The sequence below is a fragment of the Lissotriton helveticus genome, chromosome 6 (assembly GCF_964261635.1).
Source record: "Lissotriton helveticus chromosome 6, aLisHel1.1, whole genome shotgun sequence".
Classification (NCBI taxonomy): Eukaryota; Metazoa; Chordata; class Amphibia; order Caudata; family Salamandridae; genus Lissotriton; species Lissotriton helveticus.
The window spans coordinates 1,629,005,183-1,629,024,208 of record NC_136067.1 but is presented as its reverse complement, the minus strand read 5'-3'; the positions used below and the strand labels follow the sequence as shown (position 1 = coordinate 1,629,024,208).

The 19,026-nt window shown below is 44.6% G+C and overlaps 1 protein-coding gene across 6 annotated transcripts in view; it reads left to right on the top strand.

Annotated features, from left to right (window-relative positions):
- EHBP1 (EH domain binding protein 1) overlaps nt 1-19,026 on the top strand; it is a 2,232,712-nt gene that overhangs the window by 1,955,725 nt on the left and 257,961 nt on the right. For all 6 annotated transcript variants that reach the window (XM_078649460.1, XM_078649459.1, XM_078649456.1 and 3 more), the window contains one exon: nt 12,105-12,204. In XM_078649460.1, coding sequence (XP_078505586.1) covers nt 12,105-12,204 — 100 coding nt within the window. The remainder of the gene's footprint in view (nt 1-12,104; nt 12,205-19,026) is intronic.

Sequence of the window (19,026 nt, the reverse complement as noted above, 5' to 3'; positions counted from 1 at the left end):
CAGTTCCATTTCTGGAAACCCAGCTGCCCTTGCTACCATCCCCAGAACAGTTGATGAAGTACCACCTGTCCCTTTAACAGCATTAAATGCAGGCTCTTTTGGCCAAAGGAGCCATAGAGAGGGTGCAGATGCCAGACGTTGGTCGTGGTTGTTATTCCCGCTACTTTTTGGAGCCGAAAAAGGACATTCTAGTCTAGATCTCCACCCTCTCAATGCCTTCCTGTAGAAGGGCAAATTCAAGATGCTCACCTTAGCCCAGGTCTATTCTGCCCTCGACCCTGCAGATTGGATGCTAGCGTTGGACGTACAGGACGCTTATTTTTACATCCCTGTCCTGCAGGCACACATGCGCTATCTGCGATTCATGATGGGCCAGAAGCATTTTCAGTTTTCGGGAGCTCACGTAAGCAATAGCGGTGGTTGCAGCTCATCTTTTAAGATCTGGTGTCCCAGTCTTCCTTTTTTTTGATGACTGGCTACTGAAGGTGTGCTTGTCCCATTCATTTGTCACCCACCTCCAAGCTATGGCGGACCTCCTACCATTGTTGGGTTCACTATAAGAATGCCAAAAGTCACACCTGACTACTTCTCAGATGCTTGCTTTCATTAAAGTTATTGTGGACCTGTGCAGTTTTGCACCTATCCTCAAGGACATTCCGCTATGACCCCAATGTTTCAGCCTCAGTAAGGAGGTGGCTGCTGGGACGGATGACCTCCTGCATCCTGTTGGTCAAGTAAGCTAGGTGACTTGTGCTGGATATGCAGTGGGATCTGCATCACAGTGTCAACACCAGGGGGGCCTCTCCAACCAAGTTCAGTTTGCGGAGGGGGCTGCAGTGGTGACTGAGGAATCATGGTTGGTCCATTGGCAGTCCGCTCATCCTATCCCATCCAAAGCTGATAGTGGTGACTGATGTATCACTTCTGGGTTGGGGGCGCGATATCTGGGGGACGTTTGCGTTGAGAGTAGTCCACTTGCCTTTGAAAGCCTTCCTGTCATCCATCAAATTGAGGCTGGTTCAGGTGTTCAAGGACAACACCACCGCCATGTGGGACTGCAGTAAGCAAGGCAGGGTGTGTTTGCGTACCCTGTGCAAGAAGGTCCTTGCCACTCGACGTGGCTTGAGCGCCAAGGGATTTTCCTGGTGGTGCAGCACCTGGCAGGATCTTTGAATGCCATGGCATGGCAGACAAACTCAGCTGTTGATGCCTAGTGGGTCACGAATGGCAGTTGCACCCAGAGGTGGCACTAGGTCTTCTGTGAATGGGTAGAACCCTGAGAACATAAACTGTCAGCATTTTAGCTTGTTGCAGTTTTTAAAGCAGCTCTCACCTAGTGACACTCCTGCCCCGAGTTCTGAAGAAGATCAGGAATGACCAGGCCCAAGTCACCCTTGTGGCTCCAGAGCACAGAAAGTATGGTATCCTGAACTCCTGGGCATGAAAGTCTCTGTCCTCCGATCAGGCTGCCCTTTGAGAGTATCTCCTATCACCACAGAAGCGCAGGATCCTGCACCGAACCTGCATACCCTCCACCTCCATGCTTGGAGATTGAGCAACAACTATTGAACGCTTTTGACCACCCTCCCAGGGTCATGGACGTCATGCTGGCAGCCAGGCATCCCTCTACCAAATCTGTGTATGCCTGCTGTTTGGACAAGTCTTTTTGGCCTGGCGTGTGACCAAACAGATCAACCTACTTCATGCCAAGCTGTTACAGGTATGTATTATTGTTCGTGTTGTAACTAACCCACCAAGGCTTTTCTTTGGGCACTGTTAAAGGGTACCTTTTGGGTATTTCGGCCTTTTTAAGTTTGCTGGATCAGCCCTATTTGTTAGTCACCAGATGTGAAGTATTTCCTTAAAGGAACTAGAACATTTGTTTCTTCCTTCACCCTTCGTTATGCCCCAGTGTAACTCAAATTTAGTTTTGACCTTTCTTATGTGGTTTCCATTCGAACCTATGCATACCTTCACTCTCAGGTTACTCACTTTTAAGACAGACTTCTTGTTTTCACAACATCGGCACAGAGAATGAGTGAGCTTCTGGTCCTCTCCATTAATCCTCCATATACCAATTTCTTATGTTCTTCCAACTCGTGCATCTTTTTTGCCGAAGTAGTGACTCCCATTTACATTGGAAAAACCATCACTCTTCCATCTCACTCTTCTAAGGAGGAGGACAGACTTAATTGGCTGGATCCTAAGAGGGTTCTCAGTTTCAACAACAATCGTACCATACAAAACAGAGTGGAAGATTAGCTCTTTGTTCGGTTCACACAAACAAACTAAGTAAAAGCTGTGCAGAAAAGAATAACCCGTCCCTGGATCATACTCTGCATCAAGATCTGCTACACATTAGCGAAGAAGCTGCCTCCTGAAGGCTTGTGGGCTCATTTGACCAGGACTAAGGCTGCTACTACTGCGTTTTCAAACTGAGTGCCTGTCATGGATATTTGTCATGCGGCTACAGGGGAGTCACTCCATACGGTTACAAAACACCACTATCTGGACAACCAGTCTGTCGAGACAAGCACTTTTCCTGTTGGGTTCTGCACAACTTTTTGGTTTGAGCCAATTGACTGACCCACCTTCTGGGAGGTACTGCTTTGGTATTTATTCTAAGGTGAAGAATCTGCAGTTGGATGTCTCTATCAGAATAACAAATTATTTACCTTCGGTAACGGTCTTTTTGGCAGTGACCCCATTTAACTGCAGATTCTTCACCTACCCTCCCATCCAACCAGTTCCATGAACTGGGCTCCTTTTCCTAAAAAGATCTGAATCTGGGAATCTGGACATTGGTCATATCCAATTTGATTTTGACTCTGCATCTGCGGGTATGGAAGAGACAAGAAAGCAACTGATGCCTTGGAAAAATTCTAAGGTGCAGAATCTGCAGTTAGATAGAGTCTCTATCATAATCTGTTAATCTTTTGCTTACTGTTGCTATAAGACGGAAGTCCGAATGAGACGTAATACCAATAGTAAAGAGGTGATTTTGTTTGACACTCACCTACGTTAGAAAATGACTTGCAAGATCTCAGTCTACCTCAGATTTGTAATACATCTGTCATGATCATGGTTAAAAACATGGGAGTTTATTTGGATATTTTTTTTCCATAGTAGATCTGGTAAATTCACTTGTCAAGATTGACATTGTGCCCGCACAAGTTGTTTCCTCATTACTTTCATGGTCTACTTAAGATTTCAGTTGTGATCTCCAGACTAGACTACCTTAATGCCCTGTATATGGATATTATCAAACAGTGTTTGGTAAAAATCCAACATGCTCCAGGTGCTGGAGTCTGCCATTTCATTGGCTTGGAGGGACAATCTTGCCTTTACCTGCTCCAGGATCTCCCTTCATTGGCTCCCTTCACCCAAAAAGGTATGCTTTTTAAGTCCTCAGCTTCCTTAAGTGTATGAAACAAGTGGCTTCTTGATACTTGAAATTCGAGATTGCCCTCCCCCCCCCCACTTGATGATCTCTTAAAGGATTATACTTTAGCTAGTCAGTCTGTTGTGTTGATGTTGCCGGTCCTCTTTTGTGAGATTTATAATGTGCTGTTTGGGGATCAGAACATCTACCCTATTATCTCCATGGAATTGGCCACAGAATGAACCCAGGCGACAGCTGTGACATAAGTGTATGATTGTTGCAGGGATTCTGCTCAGGAACAGAACTATGCTTGGGATCATAGAACATTGGCGTGTAGGGGCTGAGTCAACTAACTACCTCAGTATCTATGAGCCCAAGTACGACTATCTATAGTGCCTCACTTGCCCTCCTAACCTTTCCAGAAAACAAGTGAGTTGGCACCCCAGAACACAACTCGCTCGATCCTCTCAGCGATCGCGGTAACAGGACACACCCTTTCGGTCTCTCACTCGCACTTGTTCACAAGAAGATAAACAATAGAAACTAAGGAAGTTTAGAATATTGATTTAAACTAACGTGCTCTAAGATGCAGTATTTGTGCCACAATTAGTAAACAAATGGATAGGAAAATTATTGCTAGCATGCTTAACAAGCCATATACCATAAAAAGCCCTGCCATGTTATTACAGATTAGTCAAACCCCTCCGCCCCCCAACCCCTCTACTGAAGCTAAATGTTTATATATCAAAGCTCGCTAGGATGAGTGACGTACCCCGTACCGATCTACATCTCAGCAGACGTTGTGATCTTGTCTCAGGACCATCGATCAATGTGTGTTTTTTAGAACTCTCGTCCTTAGTTATATGACAAGACATGTGTGCTGTGACATGTGTTGTTTGATCTTGTCTATGGTGTTCAAGCGAAATCCCAGGAAAAGAACAAAACACGGAAACATATGCAGGTTCTGTGTGAAAGTACAATGTGGCACAAAAGCAAGCGAGTTTATATAGTAACATGTGCAAAAGCAAATGTGGTCTACAACGTGTACAATTAAGCTAACGTAGGGAAAACTACAATGGCCCATGCAGGAAACACATAACATGATAATCTAATTGTTAAGATGATTCCACAGTCTCTCCTATTGCAAACAAATCCCACCTAGATGTCTGTTGTCAGTCAAACTATCCCATTGGTTACGGTTGTAGTGCAACCATCCAGCAGCACTCCAGACTGCAAGACATTTGGCCCTTACCGGACATATATCCAAGTGTGTACTTAGCATACTGTAGTATTGTAGGAACTTGGAATGAATTTAGTATTGGGGCAGGATCAGAAGGAGGAGGGAGTTAGGTGTATCGGTGTGATATACTGTTAAAATTCATTATTTCTATCTATATGCTCTTTTTATTTATAAAATCATTTTTATTGGCATTTTCTCTTATTAAGTACATCACACCAGTTACAATGATATAAGATATATCACATACATTTTACACCTTGACATAAGGCTGAATAACGACGTGGTCTATAGCCTCCCGTACAGTCCCAAAGTTGGTGGTGTTTCTAAGGAGCGAGTGGTGAGGCAGTAGCGACATTCATGCAAGGCAGTCAGTATTGTGTGTTGGGATGTGAGGCGCACTCTTGCTATTAGCCCTATATCGTAGAGGTTGTTTTGTGCCAGTAATGATTAGAACTTGAACGAACCCGGAAGGTAGAATTGGGAAACACTGTGTCCTATATTGCTCCATTTGGTGGTAGCCACCTGAGTGCTGCAGTAGGGCATGGTGGCTAGTTAGGCATGCGCAGGTGAAGGGGGAAGAGTGTGTGGGGGTCGCGCATGTGGTAATGTATCTATGACCCGCTCGTGGCTGTCAATTGCGACCCGTCGGGCACCTGGCTCCTCCAAGAGTCACCCTGAGTTGCTGCAGGGCCTGTGTGTGCCATTGGAGAACTGGTAGTCTGAGGCCCCGGCGTCGACAGTGTTTCCTGTATAAAGGAATGGAGTAACATGGCCCATGGCATAGATATTGGATGCTTACAGGTTCCTTCAGCCTCCTCCGTTTGGAGCACTTCCTCCTCTGCTGCGCACCACTTCTTGACTGCCCCCACCCATGCCATCAGAGGGGGACCCCCCCCCGGTGCTTTCCAATGCATAGTTATGCACCGCTTAGCCAGTAGGAGCACCAAGGAAGCAAAGCGTGTTTCCACCTTCATGTTTTTGCGGCGCTTGCAGATGCCACGACCACTGGCCCCCCCATGTGTGCAGGTCTGGGATTTTCTATCTATATGCTTGTGTAGTATTTTTTGAATCAAGCACATAAATAAAGTTCTGTTTTATTTTATTTTGAACTATCCCAGGAATAAACTTTTCTTCAAAATAGGAAATTACAGAGAGGTCTGCACCAGTGTACTAGAGATGGGCATTGCTGCCTGTGACACAAGTCCACACGCAATGTAGAATCCAGCAAGGTTTTGTATCATGACACAGAAGCAGTTTCTTGTTCCACCACTAGGTAGCAAGGTAGCAGGGTAACCACATGTTGAGAAGTAGAGAGACCCTGCAGACCAGGAATATCGGAGTCACTAGAAACATATTTTTTTCTTTGTCTAAGGTTGTTTCTTATTTAAATGACAACGAAGGCAAAGGTTGTTGCCAAAGAGTAAACATCTAGGTGGATTGTCTAGGTACTCCTCACATTACATGTCTGTGGAGATTCATCTTTACTGTTAGTAAAGTGATTCAAGAACCACGCCTCCGTGCAGAGCTGCGTGCTTCCCCTCAACAGCTACGACAACCACAGTTTTTTTTAAAGAAGCGATATCTCAAATAGCTAAGAGGAGATCGCAAACACCTTGAGAGATTCTCAGCCTTTCTCAAAAGTCAAGGCGAATAAGCAGTAAGTAACCTATCCAGCATAACGTCTTTTCGATGTTGGTGCAAACTCTGTCCATTCTTCTTGTTTTTTTTTTGTGTGTGTTCAAAAGTTTTTATTGGTTGTTTCCAAAAAGGCAATACAGACAATATGAAACCATAAGAACATAGAAAAGAGACATACAAAAATTAAACAATGCGGGTAAAAATAGAAGTTGAATGGGCAGTAGCAGACATTAAGAAACACAAGTGACGTATTGTAGATTATACAAGCAGCATATGTAGTATCAGTGCAATGACCCACAGGCGGTGACAGCCGCTGACTTTGGCAGGAGAGGTGACCAGAGGATCAGCATGGAGAGATCAAGCAAAGTCGTAGTGTATGCATAGTGTAGGGCGGGTGTCCATTCTTCTTTTAAGGTGTGTGCATATGTACACAAGTGGAGTTGCAGCCATAGTCATTAAGGGCAGCATATCACGTTTTCAGTTGTGGGACTTCACTGAGAGGGATGAACAATTAATCTTTTTTTTTTTAAACAATACAGTGAAGCACCGTGCTTGAAGTCATAAATGAAAAAAATAATCATTAGAACAAAACGCATTGCCATAGAGCTTCCTAGGAAAACGAAAAACAAGAGAACAAAAGGAATAAACTTCCGCTCTCTGTGTAGTCGGTAACATCGATATAAGCTGTCAATCTCTTTCCTTTCAACTCACCACGTTTTTCAGAATTTACAGATTTTGAATGCAATTCTATACTAACCACTCCCTCCTCCCTTTTGTAAAAATGTGTCTGATGAGTTCTGGCGTACATAAATTCATCATAAAAATGACAGTTGCAGCATTTCGAAAATTTACTTTCTTTAAGCAACTTCGCTTTTGTTTCATGATCATTGAATTTCCAAATCTTTGTACTTTTAGTTTTGCAGCTTTAAACCACTGAGTATGGCTAGTGCTATTATAGCCCAATTTTTAGCACTTGGTTCACATTACCCATAAGACAATAGGGGGAATGACTTCAGGAAGTGTCGCTGTTGCTGTCTCTCTGAAAACACACCTGAGAAATGCTGTATGCTGATTTGTCTGAATGAATCCATAACACTATGTACGTGTGCATCAGTTTGTGGTCACTTAGTCAAGTATATTGTAGAATTTTCCCTACAGTAGGCTCAATTCAAAATCGTACTAAAACATTCTAGGACTACTGCAAGAAGGCTTTGCGGGGCCTCATCATGGTGACATATTCAAACATTTACGATAATCAAAGAAATAACCGGTAATTAAGACAACGTGCTAAAACTGCTCCAGCGGATGGCATGAATTAACTGTCTTTACTAGCAAGTGTAGTGGAGAGCACCGTGACTGTTCTCTGTGTAGATACTAAAACGTGACTCTCTTAGAAATGTTCAGAGAAGTCACATGGGTGTCTAGGATACCATCCAAATGTTTTTTTTCTTTTTTTAACAAATCATATGTTCCTTTTCTGTAAGGCATCTCCTCGCCTAAGGTCACCATTTGTGGAATTAACCACATTTTAATTATACCGCCATGTCTGTTCAATAATTGCATAATGCCTGTATGTGACTTTCTGTACAGACTCAGTTCTGAGTTTCATACTTAAACTTATAGCACACAGACATACTATAAGTTGGTAGGTATGTAACATTTTCATCAGTTTAACTTCGAAAAAATAAGTATTCTTTGGGAAGACATGATATAATATCTAAATACCAGTCGGTGTAATCTCAAGGAGCAATGTTAGGGGGTAAATGTTAGTGAAACACCTGCCTAGTATTACTGTAGTACTTAGAGACCCTTAGCATCCTGTAAGGCAGTTGCCCGTAAAGCTCTGTCCTCACTGTGAAGCAAAGCATTAGTAAAATGTTTAATTAGCCCAAGGTGCAGTTTGAGCTGGGGATGGTGCTAGTGATTGCTTTCTGATTCAATAGTAGCTTGTTTACAGATAGGGAGAAAGGAGAGCATTGGGAAGGTGGGAGTAATCCTCTCCCACCACCTTACCTCATACAACGTTTGTGTTTATAAGATCTGAGGCTCCTTTGAAGTCTTCCTCCAGTCTTGCTTCAGTAGTATTAAAATTCGTTACCCTTCACTTATCGGTCCAGAGAATCGGTCTGATATGCACTTTCACAAGAATCTAAGCCAGAATCAACCCTATGTGATTCAGTAGACATTTCCAGTTACACCGCTCCAAATTACTAGGTCAGATGACTTCACTTCTTTGCTACGAATAATGTTATACCCTGATGGTTTTAGCTTTCTAAAGATGAGAAGTTCATATACATACGTTTTATGCCCTATGCACTGTTTTTCCATTTATTAGCTAATGTTTGTGCAAATGCAGAAGCTACTAAGCCTCTACCCAGCACAGCAAAACATTGGGGCCTAAATGATGGGCAATAGTGACACACACTTGCGTTTACAGAGTTTTGCAACTGTGCTGCAAGATGCCTGTAGAGCAGCAGCTTAGAGCGTAGGATGGGTTTGTGCATCACAAGCAATGTCTAGACCTTCATATTTATTGGTGGTTCCTCCCTAGATCTAAGATTTGGATAATGTATGTGTACCTTATATCAGGAATCATATCTAGACCCTCTTATGTATTGCAAGGTTATGTCTAGCACTGAGGGTTATTTTCTGTGCTTGCACCATAAAACCCATCTAGACCCTCATTTGGAAGTGCCTGTTTATCTTTGAGATCAGAGTACTATCAGTATTCTAACACTGAAGAGGTACAGTGAAGTATTTCCGTCATTGAATAAACATGGCAATTGGACCCATATTATTAAGGCTATTCTAGAATTTGGTCTTTGTTTTCAAGAAAATTATGGAAGTAATAACAAAAAGAGATCTGATTGGTTGAACGTCCACCTGCCCGGTATATTAGTATCCATGACAAATGTTTGGTCTGTATCTAGGAAACATTCTTAACGGAACGCAGTGCAGAAACCAGACTACTAACACTGCAGTGTGTAAGCGGGTAGGTAAATTCTCCTCCAGGGCGGAGCGGGATGAAATGAATTATAGTCATTTTTGTACACCAGCAGTTTTCATTTCAAACCACAATACAACATGCTTTACCTCAAGATTACGTATTGTGGCAAAAGCTAAACTGCCTTTTTTCCCCGACAGTGCCAGAATACAACCTCCTTTTCTTCTGTGCTAACAAGACTGCTCCATCACCACAGCCCACTCTAAGTAATTAAATCAATCCTTTGTACTTACCATGCTCTCCTCTAGTGACAGTGCTAGATCTGATTATGTGCTTCATGCATATTCAAAGCGAGGCCCTGACAGCTCTTTAATGAGCTCTTACTTAATCAGTACGAACAATGTTCATCTTGTTCTCTTTTCCCACCATCCATTAGTGTGAGAAATAGTTGGGGAGGGGAAAATAAAACATCTAGCATTCATTTAACAATATATTGTACTTCAGAAAGTGTCTAAGCTGGAGAAGTTGCATTTTGCCCTTTAAAGGTCTGATGGACAAATTGGATTACTAGAATTGGATTAAATAACAAATGGTTGGAGGAGAAATGGGAAAAGCTAGCTGTGATCACAAGCTTTCATATTTTTTGTTACTAGTTAAAAGCTGAAGAGGTCTTTAACCATTTATTAAAGTCGTGATTCATTAGTAATAGTGAAAATTGCAGAGTTTAAGGACATTCTTTTTTTATTTAATAACCTCAAACCCCCTCCCCACACCAATAAAAATAGTCTGAAAGAGTGGAAGACAATGCTTTAAAAAGTATTTTATGTCGACAAGCCGTAGCTAAACATTCAGTCATCTAATATTATATAGGATAACAAGTACTCAAAGCGTGATCTCACTTTATAATAATTTTCTAATTGTTTCCCAATTGGGGAATGTGTGTGTTACTGTTTTATATATATTCCGAGCTGAGGGAAAACATCAAAATATATAGGAAATAAACTATATATATACATAGATATATAGTTTATTTGTATATATATTTTTTCTTTTTCCCAGCTCTGAATATATATCATCCTCAATCGAATGTGTACATACATCATGCGCTGTGGATCCAGTTTCAATTAAAAAATTATTTAAGTAAAATATGTCATTACAATGAGGTTAAGTGCAGTTACAACAATATGAGAATTGCATTAAAATATGCAGCAGTTAAACGTCTCACCATACTTTTTTTCATAGATGAGTAGTTTGTACCCGCCAGTCTACTGATTAAGACCTAGGGCCTTCCTGCAAAAAAACTATTTTGAATCATTCAGTAGTAACTTGCTTTTTTTTTTTTAATAAGAGTCGTTTGGGCAATCTTAATGCTAAAAAGAAAAAAAAACATTTGGAACCTAAAATAGTATCGTGTTTTGAAACTATTAACTTTGCACACGTGTCAATTTCTGGATCAGAAATGACCCAGCCATGGGCACAATTGGCCCTTCACCAGGTTGCAAGCTTTTTCTCAGCTTGATCTCTTGGCCCGCCATCTATTGTTACTGCCATGCTGCTTCCTCAAATAGAGATTGAAATAGGGTAGAACGGCAGATCCCTTTTTTGTGCTCTTGAAAAGAAGCAAATGCCTAGGCACAGCACATATTTTGAAAAATAATGAAAGTCCTACAAGCGGTTGTCTGTATATTTTGGACGAATAGCTCAGTATGTCCGAGGTTCAGGGACGGTTTTTTGGGTCTCTTTCTATATTCTTGAGAGACCGATTTCATCATGTATTCGTAATCCCGGAAGAAGTTCAGATGTTTACACATGTAGGAGACAAAACACTCTGGAAAATCATACGCTGCAGTCTGTTCTGTAAAAGACTTACATCTTAACAGATAAATAAATAAGACATCCTTTGGAATGAGTGGAACAGAATTTGCAACCGAAACATTTTCATAACACAGTAAATCCGCACTATTAACGCCTCGTCCCTGTATATTGAAAACGGCAGGCTAAATCAAATATTGTCCCAGGCAGTCATCTGTTTAGATAGAAGCCAGCGCTTTTCCCTTATCTGTTATGAGTTATTGACAAAACACTATCTCTACAGCTCTAATTCTTTTTTCTAGGCCCCTGTGAGACTAGAGCCTCAGACAGGCAGTGCGCTGGCGAGTGTTTGCAGGTGTCTGGGGGTGCTATGCATTATCAGCTAGTCATGTTGTAATTGTGATGATACTAACGTATTCTGTGCGCATTTCCCAGGAACTTTACTCGTTTCACATATCCGTGGCGCTTCTTCAGTGCTGAACCTTGGTATGATAAATAGGAACTCCTCACTTGAGTAGCTTAGGAAACCACTGAGCTTTGGGGGGGATTGCTTTATTTTCAAAAATGTTTGCTCCTCACAGAACGTCTATAAAGTACAAATTTCTGTCTTCAGATCAAGTTTTGAAAACAGCTAAGGCTAGCAAGTTGTACCAAGTAGGGACTATAGTCGAGGTCAGCACCTCTTGTGATCTTCGTCGAATTGGTTTAATGATTTTTCTTTTCTTCTTTTTTAATGGTTGACTGTCAGCACTAAGAGTTCCTCGTTGAAACATAATACATTTGAAGTCTATAGGTAGGATTGAAGCTGTGCAACACTGTACTTAGCGTGGTGATACGATTTGTAGGAATGTTAAGAAATACTACAAATATACTCGCTGGAATGTTGTCTCTTAGTTTGCCCTTACTCCCACAAAGACTGGATATATGTGCGTTCTCATTCACAATTTGTGCATGCAGACCTTTTCTCTAAAATTGCACCAGAAATCATACATATTGCTTTGATTATATCAAGTGCATTTCTCCTCCGCCTTCCAATTTTCTGATATGTAGAACGTGACTGACGTTCCGTAAATATTTCCACTTCACAGGTCGAAACACGGAAGAGGAGGAAGCCATGATGCAGGAATGGTTCATGCTCGTGAACAAGAAAAACGCGCTCATAAGAAGAGTGAATCAACTTTCTCTGCTGTAAGTGTGCTTGTTTATTGAGTTGTTGCAGTGGGGGATTTGATAGTGGGCCTCTATTGACTGTTAGCAGGAACCCCATAAGCATAAGGTGTTGAGTTGTGTTTTGCTTGCTCCTGTGTTCCCTTGCCAGACATGGCTGTCTGTATTTAGGAGTGGCGGGGTCAAGTGCCTTTACTCCAACAGTAGAATTTTCTCCGAAATTCTATAGCAATGCCTGCTAAAAGTAATTGAGGTGGGGGTGTTCCCTCATGATACAGATTGCATGCAGAAAAATAAGACAAGTGGTCTGGTGCTCCTTGCTGCGTGATGAAAATTGCATTGGAAAAAAGTGTGATTTGTGTTGCTGAGTGCCGTAATATAGCAGGCACCAGAGCATCTGCTGTGCAAGAGACCTCACTGCTAGTGTGCTGTAGTGTTGCATTGTGCCTGCCGGCCCCCCTCACTATGTAACATCTTAGAAGGGGGGTCGGCAGGCTCCATCTGTGTAAGTCCAAGCTGTGGGGCAGCCGGGTGGGATGATGTAGGAAGACGATAAAAAGGGCCCAAGAGCAGGGCGGGCTAGTTTAAAATCATTGCATGACTCAGGAGTCTGTGTCTTACTGAGGTGTTGCTATGTACATTACACTGGCAATGAGGAGATCTGGACCCATACTGCCCCTGTCTCAGCTACACGAGCCTCACCTCACCTACAGGCCACCTACCCCTGCAGTGTCTGAGAGGCTGGGACTCAACAGCAGGCAGGGCCTGGGTAGCATCACTTTGTGCTGCCCATATTGTGCCCAGAGCGCGCTCCACTATTAAGTGAGGGTGCGCATTCGCTCTCACCCCCACGTGGTGCTGCTGCCTCCTCCAGCTACGAGTGGGACACTGCTCATCCCAGACGCCCTGCTCACCCTAGCTAATAGCAACCAACGCCCACCTCCACAGACAGATGCAAGGATTCTGGGGGCAAGTAAGGGCCTACAGCCTACCTGAATTTTCCTCTGAGGCTCATCCCTCACCTTCTTTGACCTGGCTTCACCTGCAATTCAGCGGCAAAGCACCCCTCCTGTACAGCCAGGCACCTAGGAGCATGTTCTCATGCCGCTGTTGCAAGCATTTGGAAGTGGACACACGTGAGCCCCACTAGGTGACAGCTAAACATATGACCATCTGGCTTCGGCCGCACACCAGCGCAGGACATGCCAGAAGGAACAGACACCAAGTGGCAAGGACACTCTTGCCCAGTCACCCCAGCTTAGCTTCCCTGCCATCTTCGGACGACATGAGTGGCTTTGCCACATATCTTGCACCTATGACTTATATCCGAGCCCTGGAACCACTCGTGATCAATGGACCCCTTCTAACACAAGCTGCTTGGTGGACTGGCTAAAAAACGACTTTGTGGTCGTTGAAGTTGCGGAAGAGCAGAAACAGCCATGGTTTTGCATCTGGTGTGGGCAGACATAAGCAAGATAGTAAAGAACGTCAGTGAAGATGGACCTCCTCTCACACGTGTATCACCCTCAGGATGCAATCACTGCCTACTTAGGGCCGTTCTCCAATCCGGATTACCAGCGATTTAGTCTTTGACAAAACCCAGATGAATCTGTTGATGTCTTTGCATGCGTCCAGGAGTTGGCCAGCACCTGCACTCTGCCCGATGCAGATGATGAGATCAGGGCCCAATTTATACTGGGATGTGCTTCGTCCAAGCTCCGAGAGCAGATGCTCCAGGTTCCGAACATGCTGATGAAGGACATACTTCTTTAGGTTGATCCAAAGAGCTGTCCAAAGCCAGAGCTTTCTACATGGAGACAGCCATGCAGAAATCAGTATTGGTAAAGACCGTACCACTCAATGTAATTTGGAAAGATGCCCCGAAGACCAAGAGAATTCCCAACAAGGCTCCAGCACCTGCATGCCCATGTCGGTTTTGTTGAGGTCAATACCCACACACAGGTGAGTGCCCAGCCACTGGAAAGAAGTGCATGGCGAGCGGCAAGCTAAACCATTTTGCAAGGATGTGCCGTTCAACGCAAAAGTCCATAAAGCCTCAGCAGAAGTAGGTGCAAGCAGTTGATGCCAAACCCAGTACATAAAACGACAGCGATATGGATGAAGACGAACAAGCGACGGTGCACATCATCCACACGGTACACCCAGGGGTCAAGCACCCTCGTGCCACCCCGAGGTGCAACTGCACATCTAAGCACCCCAGTCATGGCCATCATCGTCACAGACGCCTTCATCATTCTAATGGCCACAAACCTCTACGAGTTACTGCCCAAGCCTCCAACTCTCCTGCCCATGCACATTGAGGTCCACACGTTTGGGAGCGACATACCACTGCACATATCTGGAGTATTTTACGTAAACCTCAGCCACCGCCACTCCAACTCTCGGGCCAAAGTGTACATATCCGATGAAGGGACCAGATTCCTCCTTGGTTGTCAGATGGCACAAGCTCTAAGTCTCATACATTTTGCTTTTTCCATTCATGTCACATAATTAGACATGCTGTTGCAGGAGTTCTCTGCACTCTTCAGAGATATTGGGTCCATCAAGAACAGATCAGTTCGCCAACACATTGACAAGTCAATTGAACCTGTAGCACTCAACCACAGAAGGTTAGCATTTCACCTGAAAACCAAGGTAGGACAGAAGCTCAGGCAACAGGAGGAAGTGAAAATAATTGTGAAAGTCACAGGACCCACTCCCTAGATCTCCCGGATAGCAGTTGTCAAAAAGCCAAAACAACCAGACTTCGTGGGGATATGTGTTGACATGAGAATACCTAACCTGGCAATCAAACGTGTGAGGCATCTAACTCCTACCATTGATGACATCATCGGGTAGCTGACCTGTTCAAAATGGTTCTCTAAGATGGACTTACGGGTGGAGTATCGCTAAATACCTCTTTACTCTGATTCACACTACATAGACACTTTCTCAACATATGTGGGACTATTGCTACAAATGACTGAGCTTAAGCGTGTCCAGCGCAGCCTAGGTTTTCCAAAACCTCACATAAGAACTGCTCTCATGACTCTCTGGTATATTTTATGTTAGTGATAACATCCTGGTACACGCCCCCTCCATAGAGCGCCACCTGGCCTGGCTACTGTCAATTTTCCCCTGGCTACAAAAACGTGGCCTCACCCTCCATAAGGAAAAATGCAAATTCCTTAGGTAAGATATAAGTCTCTTCTGATACTGCTTCTCAAAAGATGGAGTAGTCCCCGACCTAGGCAAAGTGTAAGACAAACAAGAGACATCGGTCTCCGTAGTTAGGAGCTTCCTAGGTATGGTGACTTATTACGGTCGGTTTATCCAGAACCTCGTCGACCTCACAGCAATGCTCAGGGAATTCACAAAAAGCACAACACCGTAGGTCTGGGGTGAATCTCAAGAGACCTCGTTCAAGAACACCAAAGTAGCGATGTCTGCTGAAACCACGCTCGCCTACTTTGACCATAAAAATATGTCCGAGTTAGCGGTGGATGCAAGCCCATGGGAGCATTGTTGTCCCAGCACCAGGAAGGACAGGAGTGGACCCCGATCACCTACGTCAGCCGCTCCCTGAATCCCACTGTGCAAAGGTACTTGCAGATAGATAAATGAGCCATTGCTGTGCACTGGGGGTGCTACCACTTCCGTCTATATCTATATGGACACCTTTTCACAGTCCTCAAGGACCACAAACCGCTGATTCTGCTCTTTGTGGGATCCTCGTCTAACCCTCCACCGCAAATTGGGAAATGGATTCTGCAGCTTCAAAAATATAATTTCAACTGTGCGCACAGATTGGGCTCTCAGAATCCAGCTGACTTCCTGTCTAGGCACAGCCGGCACACTATCCCGGCTGAGGAAGCACTGCCCCAAGAGACAAAGGGGTACGTAAGACTTGTACTTGAGAGAGCAAAACCCCTCCCAATGTAAGTACAGGAGGTAACTGAGGCTGATTGCCTTCAGCTCCCCATCAGCACTCTCAGAATCTCTGACCGGAGGATCTTTACAGACAGATCAACCTACCAGACTGAAGAACCGTGGCAGAAAACTCTTCAGTCCCTTCACAATATGCGACAAGAGCTGTCGATCATGGACAAAGGCTAACCCCTGAGAGGCTAGTACTACCACACAGTCTATGACAGCAAGCAGTCTAACTCACTCACGGATCTCATCGAAGAGTAGTGAAAACAAAAAAAAAATACCCAAGATCTAGACCATCTGGTGGAGATGATGGTGCAAAGGTATGACGCATGCCAAGCGACCAACCTCCCGGAGCCTCCAGCCCCCGTAATCATAGAGAAAGGCCCAAAGTTCGAGGCATGTGGGCTGCTGAATTCATATCTGTGCATAGATTGCCGCCTAGTGTTGGGTCCGGATGATTGCACATTGTTGTCCTGGAAGAGTCATCGAAGTATCACGAGATAGGTGGCTCCTCCCTTGGACTACAGTGCGCATGGGCATCCTCTCCATCCCCAGATTGTTTTTCTCCGCCATTGGGTTCGGATGTACTTTCCTACTCTCCAAGTTCGGAATCAAGAAAATTCTCAAAAGGCCTTCGGATAACGTCGGTATTGTTAAGCGCTCGGTGCCGATACACTTTTTATAACTCGGTGGCACTCCAGTCGTCGAATCGGGCCGTGAGGCCTTCTCGACACCACGTGGACCGACCATCGATGGAACGAAGTCCATTCAAGTTCTGCCCTCAGTGCAACTCGAAGTTTCCGCACACAGACAAACATCCAGTGTGCAACAGATGCCTATCTCCAGATCACAACGAAGATAGTTGCCTGGCCTGTGCCCAATTCCGATCAAAAAAGACTATTCGGAATAGACGGGCGGCGAGGCAAGAAAATCAACGATCGGCGCCGGAGCCCGATAACATCTTCGGGGACGAAGACGATCTAGCAAGCGCCGACGACTCGGACCGAGACGACGGACAATACTCTGAGCCCGGCTCCAAATATTACCCTGAAGAGGGAGAACTAATCGTCGATCTCGAAGAATATGATCAAGACATCGTAGCAGTTGAAGACGACTCCGATGACGGCGAGGGGCGAACCGTGAGTACACCGCCCCATATAGACACTACACCTCTATCAGAGACTCAGGTCAAGGCATCGCCAGCAGGCCTTAGCCGAGACCAACAACCTCGTTCTACAGCCCCGCCATACCGCCCGGCTAAGAACTTATCGAAAGAACCCTCTGAGACACGTCACACAACATCGGTTCCATCAAAACCAAAACTTGTCGACAATACAGTCTTCGGACCGAATTACGTCGACCCGAAGGTATCGAAGCCTAAAGGCGTCGACCCGAAGGCCACAGTACCCTCGAAATCAAAACCCATCGAGTCGACATCGAAGACAAAAGCAGTCGAGTCGAGCTCCAAACAAAAGGCCGTCGAGTCGACCTCAAAGCCAAAACACGTCGAATCGACGCAAAAACAAAAGCACGTCGAATCGACCCCCAAAAAGCACGTCAAATCGAGCAAATCAGCCTCAGGTATCGACAAGGGGAACAAACCAGTCGACGACAAAACAAGGCCCACGCCCAAAACTACCGTCCAACCGAAACCGAAGGTGGACGAAAAGAAAACGGTCGAGCCGAAATCCACTGAACCGAAAGACAGCGTCGAACCGAAACAGTAGGCTCCAAAACAACATAAAGGGTCTCTCGAACCGACGACACCGCTCGGTCCGAAAACAGTTGTGAAGCCAACAAAGGTCGTTCAACCAACAAAACCCGTTGAAAAACAACCGAAGGCGATTCAACCACCTAAAACGGTCGAGGTACCAAAAACCATCGACCCAAAGAAACAAAAACCAAAGGTTGTAACACCAAAACCAAGGACTTTTGAAGAGGAGCTTCTTCACCCAGATCCCTCTGCAGAGAACCAGTCAAAAATCTACATTGATCCAATAACTGGTAAAGTGACTGTGTATACTAAAAAGAAAAGGTCTCTACCAACAGAAGACATTGCCAAAATCCCCTTAAAGAAAAAGAGAGACTGTGCTACCTCTCCTATCCTATTTGAACCTATCACTCCTGCTATGCCTACTACTCCTTATGCCCCAACCTCACCAACACGCTCTGACTACAACCCTGATGAAGATCAGGACGCAGATGTAGGTTTTGGGTATCCACAAAACCCAAATACAGACCCAGACACAAAGCCATGGGGTACAGGAGGGGAACCAGACAATGAAGGGACTCTGCCCATCACAGACCCTGCAGTATACCCTACTAAGCCATCACCCACAGAGGATACAGTTGCATGTAATTCTCTGTTAGATAGAGCAGCAACCTACCACAATGTAGATATGCACTCTGATGCTATTGAGGAAGATTTCCTCTTTGATACACTCACAACATCTGAAAGACACGTTAAAACACTCCCAATGCTAAAAGGGGCTCACAGAATCCAGCTGACTTCCTGTCTAGGCACAGCCAGCCCACTATCCCGGCTGAGGAAGCACTGCCCCAAGAGACAAAGGGGTACGTAAGACTTGTACTTGAGAGAGCAAAACCCCTCCCAATGTAAGTACAGGAGGTAACTGAGGCTGATTGCCTTCAGCTCCCCATCAGCACTCTCAGAATCTCTGACCGGAGGATCTTTACAGACAGATCAACCTACCAGACTGAAGAATTGTGGCAGAAAACTCTTCAGTCCCTTCACAATATGCGACAGGAGCTGTCGATCATGGCCAAAGGCTAACACCTGCGAGCCTAGTACTACCACACAGTCTATGACAGCAAGCAGTCTAACTCACGGATCTCATCGAAGAGTAGTGAAAACAAAAAAAAATACCCAAGGCCAAGATCTAGACCATC